This window comes from Gigantopelta aegis, unplaced genomic scaffold (assembly GCF_016097555.1).
Source record: "Gigantopelta aegis isolate Gae_Host unplaced genomic scaffold, Gae_host_genome ctg6927_pilon_pilon, whole genome shotgun sequence".
Taxonomy (NCBI): Eukaryota; Metazoa; Mollusca; class Gastropoda; order Neomphalida; family Peltospiridae; genus Gigantopelta; species Gigantopelta aegis.
In genome coordinates, this window is record NW_024535412.1 from 7,501 (window position 1) to 13,102 (window position 5,602).

General features: G+C 49.3%; 1 protein-coding gene across 1 annotated transcript in view; it reads left to right on the plus strand.

Moving 5' to 3' along the window:
• LOC121366740 (G8 domain-containing protein DDB_G0286311-like) overlaps window positions 1-5,022 on the plus strand; it is an 11,173-nt gene extending 6,151 nt beyond the window's left edge. Inside the window, exons 2-3 of the mRNA XM_041491069.1 lie at window positions 3,450-3,752; window positions 4,871-5,022. Coding sequence (XP_041347003.1) covers window positions 3,450-3,752; window positions 4,871-4,953 — 386 coding nt within the window. The 3' untranslated portion in view covers window positions 4,954-5,022. The remainder of the gene's footprint in view (window positions 1-3,449; window positions 3,753-4,870) is intronic.
• Window positions 5,023-5,602: the final 580 nt, after the last annotated feature.

Here is a 5,602-nt window from a genome sequence, read left to right on the forward strand (position 1 = left end):
GGTTTACGGTGACAACATGGACAACACAAGAATGGGGTCGGGTGTGTGTGTGTGTGTGTGGGGGGGAGGGTGGAGCCCAGTACACAATACACTCACACAACCGTGGGTTTACGGTGACAAACATGGACAACACAAGAATGGGGGTCGGGTGTGGTGTGTGTGTGTGGGGGGGAGGGTGGAGCCAGTACACAATACACTCACACAACCGTGGGTTTACGGTGACAAACATGGACAACACAAGAATGGGGTCGGGTGTGGTGTGTGTGTGTGGGGGGGAGGGGGGGGCAGTACACAATACACTCACACAACCGTGGGTTTACGGTGACAAACATGGACAACACAAGAATGGGGTCGGGTGTGGTGTGTGTGTGTGGGGGGGAGGGTGGAGCCAGTACACAATACACTCACACAACCGTGGGTTTACGGTGACAAACATGGACAACACAAGAATGGGGTCGGGTGTGGTGTGTGTGTGTGGGGGGGAGGGTGGAGCCAGTACACAATACACTCACACAACCGTGGGTTTACGGTGACAAACATGGACAAACACAAGAATGGGGGTCGGGTGTGGTGTGTGTGTGTGTGGGGGGGAGGGTGGAGCCAGTACACAATACACTCACACAACCGTGGGTTTACGGTGACAAACATGGACAACACAAGAATGGGGTCGGGTGTGTGTGTGTGTGGGGGGGGGGGGGGGGGGGCAGTACACAATACACTCACACAACCGTGGGTTTACGGTGACAAACATGGACAACACAAGAATGGGGTCGGGTGTGGTGTGTGTGTGTGGGGGGGAGGGTGGAGCCAGTACACAATACACTCACACAACCGTGGGTTTACGGTGACAAACATGGACAACACAGAATGGGGGTCGGGTGTGGTGTGTGTGTGTGGGGGGGAGGGTGGAGCCAGTACACAATACACTCACACAACCGTGGGTTTACGGTGACAAACATGGACAACACAAGAATGGGGTCGGGTGTGGTGTGTGTGTGTGGGGGGGAGGGGGGGGCAGTACACAATACACTCACACAACCGTGGGTTTACGGTGACAAACATGGACAACACAAGAATGGGGGTCGGGTGTGGTGTGTGTGTGTGGGGGGGAGGGTGGGGCAGTACACAATACACTCACACAACCGTGGGTTTACGGTGACAAACATGGACAACACAAGAATGGGGGTCGGGTGTGGTGTGTGTGTGGGGGGGGGGGAGGGTGGAGCCAGTACACAATACACTCACACAACCGTGGGTTTACGGTGACAAACATGGACAACCACAAGAATGGGGTCGGGTGTGGTGTGTGTGTGTGTGGGGGGGAGGGGGCAGTACACAATACACTCACACAACCGTGGGTTTACGGTGACAAACATGGACAACACAAGAATGGGGTCGGGTGTGGTGTGTGTGTGTGGGGGGGAGGGGGCAGTACACAATACACTCACACAACCGTGGGTTTACGGGACAACATGGACAACACAAGAATGGGGTCGGGTGTGGTGTGTGTGTGTGGGGGGGAGGGGGGGGCAGTACAACAATACACTCACACAACCGTGGGTTTACGGTGACAAACATGGACAACACAAGAATGGGGTCGGTGTGGTGTGTGTGTGTGGGGGGGAGGGTGGAGCCAGTACACAATACACTCACACAACCGTGGGTTTACGGTGACAAACATGGACAACACAAGAATGGGGTCGGGTGTGGTGTGTGTGTGTGGGGGGGAGGGGGGGGGGGGGGCAGTACACAATACACTCACACAACCGTGGGTTTACGGTGACAAACATGGACAACACAAGAATGGGGTCGGGTGTGTGTGTGTGTGTGTGTGGGGGGGGAGGGTGGAGCCAGTACACAATACACTCACACAACCGTGGGTTTACGGTGACAAACATGGACAACACAAGAATGGGGTCGGGTGTGGTGTGTGTGTGGGGGGGGAGGGGGGGCAGTACACAATACACCACACAACCGTGGGTTTACGGTGACAACATGGACAACACAAGAATGGGGTCGGGTGTGGTGTGTGTGTGGGGGGGGAGGGTGGGAGCCAGTACACAATACACTCACACAACCGTGGTTTACGGTGACAAACATGGACAACACAAGAATGGGTCGGGTTGTGGTGTGTGTGTGTGGGGGGGAGGGTGGAGCCAGTACACAATACACTCCCACAACCGTGGGTTTACGGTGACAAACATGGACAACACAAGAATGGGGGTCGGGTGTGGTGTGTGTGTGTGGAGGGGAGGGGGGGGCTGTACACAATACACTCACACCAACCGTGGGTTTACGGTGACAAACATGGACAACACAGAATGGGGGTCGGGTGTGGTGTGTGTGTGTGGGGGGGGGGGGGGGGCAGTACACAATACACTCACACACAACCGTGGGGTTACGGTGACAAACATGGACAACACAAGAATGGGGTCGGGTGTGGTGTGGTGTGTGTGTGTGGGGGGGAGGGGGCAGTACACAATACACTCACACAACCGTGGGTTTACGGTGACAAACATGGACAACACAAGAATGGGGGGTCGGGTGTGGTGTGTGTGTGTGGGGGGAGGGGGCAGTACACAATACACTCACACAACCGTGGGTTTACGGTGACAAACATGGACAACACAAGAATGGGGTCGGGTGTGGTGGTGTGTGTGTGTGTGGGGGGAGGGGGCAGTACACAATACACTCACACAACCGTGGGTTTACGGTGACAAACATGGACAACACAAGAATGGGGGTCGGGGTGTGGTGTGTGTGTGTGGGGGGGAGGGGGCAGTACACAATACACTCACACAACCGTGGGTTTACGGTGACAAACATGGACAACACAAGAATGGGGGTCGGGTGTGGTGTGTGTGTGTGGGGGGGAGGGGGCAGTACACAATACACTCACACAACCGTGGGTTTACGGTGACAAACATGGACAACACAAGAATGGGGTCGGGTGTGGTGTGTGTGTGTGGGGGGGGAGGGGGCAGTACACAATACACTCACACAACCGTGGGTTTACGGTGACAAACATGGACAACACAAGAATGGGGGTCGGGTGTGGTGTGTGTGTGTGGGGGGGAGGGGGCAGTACACAATACACTCACACAACCGTGGGTTTACGGTGACAAACATGGACAACACAAGAATGGGGGTCGGGTGTGGTGTGTGTGTGGGGGGGGGGGGGGGGGGCAGTACACAATACTCACACATATGTAAATCTATGAAGTCGAACATTCACTGCATAGATAAGAATGTTGGGGTGGGGCTGGATAATACACCTAATACTCAGACATCAGATATATGTAGGTATGCATACGTTGTACATACATACGCGTGTCTTATGATATGTGTGTTTCCGTCTGATTGTGCATGTGAGTTCATGTGCGTGTATGTACGTCCTTATTGATATTAATTTATTTTTAATTCATGTTTCTCTTTCTTTTACAATATAGGAACACTCCAATTACAATGCATTAAGCCAGCTGTCAAAAGTACTCCTACGCCTACTCCGACTACGACTCCTACTACACCTACTCCTACACCTACTCCCACTCCAACACATACACCTACTCCAACTCCAATACCTACTCCTACACCTACTCCCACTCCTACACCTACACCTACTCCTACACCTACTCCTACTCCAACTCCAACACATACACCTACTCCTACACCTACTCCTACTCCGACTCCGACTCCAACAATGTCGACAACCACGAAAACATCAGTAGCAGGAAGTTCGGACAGGTTTCCAGGTAAAAAAAAAAATAGCACACGAACACGTAGCTCGAGTGACCTCTAGCCCTCCCCTTTGTTTACATGTTGTAGGGGAGAGTTAGAGATGACTGTGCGTAATACTTCGGCAATCATCGACGACCAAATAGTAGCCAGCGAAGAAACACACTTTGCTTTACGTCACTACTAGAAAGTACAGCGAAGGTTGTTTCTGATAGGGGCGTCGGGTTTCTTCGTGTAGCGTTGGTACTGGTTAACAACATGTAAGTTTAATGTCATGACTGGACTGGAGAATAATCAATCTAAAGCTCTGTGGCATCAGATTTAGGAAAAATATTGTATTTTAGACACATTAGCTGGGTACCATTCGGTCGTCGACGATTGCCAAAATATTACACACAGTCATCTCTAGCTCTCCCCTACGACATATAAACAAAGGGGAGGGCTAGAGGTAACTCGAGCTAACGAATACCTTGATGTCATTAATTGTAAACACCTGTAGCAAGTCAAGCATTTTTATTGCCTCTCACCTTTCTCCTTTTTTATTTGTTTTTTATTTGCATGTTTTTTTAACTCTGTCCTGGCATGCTGTTTTTTTAACTCTTCCCTACCACAAGGTAGCGCTACACGAAACGAGTGCCTCGTATACGCGAATAGTCTATTGCACAGAAATAGAAGAAATAGTATTGAGAAAGAGCCTAAAAATGTGTACACGATTCTACCAAGAAAAAAGGGCCGATGTATTCCCCTCCCCCCCCCCCCCCCCCCCTCCGAATTTTTCATCAATGTGTAAGTGAAAAATAATGCATACATAACATTTTATCTGGACCCCAAGAGGTGAATGTAGCTTCAGTGTGTTTTGGGCCTTAGATGTCTAATTACTTGCTACTAAAATGAATAAATGTATATGGTTTCATCTCTAAGACTAGATATCAGGATTACCAAATGTTTGACATCCGTTAGCTGATGATTAACAAATCAATGTGCTCTTTAAACAAGACAAACGTGTTAATCAATTTTTTTTAGTTTGAAATGTTTCTAGTGTCGCTGTAAAACCATGCCTTTCGGGTTTTTTTGTTGCTCTGTTAACTATTTTGACGTATTTTGTTTGACGAAGTTGTTGTTGTTGTTGTTGTAGTTGAAGTAGTTGCAATCAGCGTCGTGGCTGCAGTTCTGTTGATTGTGGTTCTTATTTGCGCAGTTTGTTGTGGCATAAGGTAAGAAACCAGATGAATGAATGAAGGAAAGAAGGAATTAATCGATAGATAGACTAACAGACAGAAAGACAGATGAATGGATGGAAGGGATTTGGGTGGATGGGTGGAGGGAGGGACAACGAACGAATGATCCAATGAATGAATGAATGAATAAATGAATGAACGAATGAATGAATGAATGAATGAAAGCTGTTATTAAAAGGTTCAGTTATGTAGACGCAGTCTTTGTATACGTTAGCTCGTTCCAGCCACTGCTCCACAACTGGTGTAATAAAGGCCGTGGTATGTACCATCCTGTCTGTGGGATGGTGCATATAAAAGATCCCTTGCTGCTAATCGAAAAGAGTAGCCCATGAGTGTGCGACAGCGGGTTTCCTCCTCTCTCAATAACTGTGTGTCCTTAATCATACGTCTGACGCCACCTATATAACCGTAAATAAAATGTTGTTTGAGTGCGTCGTTTTAAATAAAACATATCCTTCCTTCCTGTTTTTTTGTATACGTTGGGGTACAGCTACTCAGAAATGGTAGCCTGATTTATTCAACATGGATTAATTCTTGTTTCTTTATGCATTCAAAATATAACTTCAACAATGGTACGGGCGTAAAGTTGCAAAAAGTGTGGGGTGGGTGGGTGGGTGACACACACACAC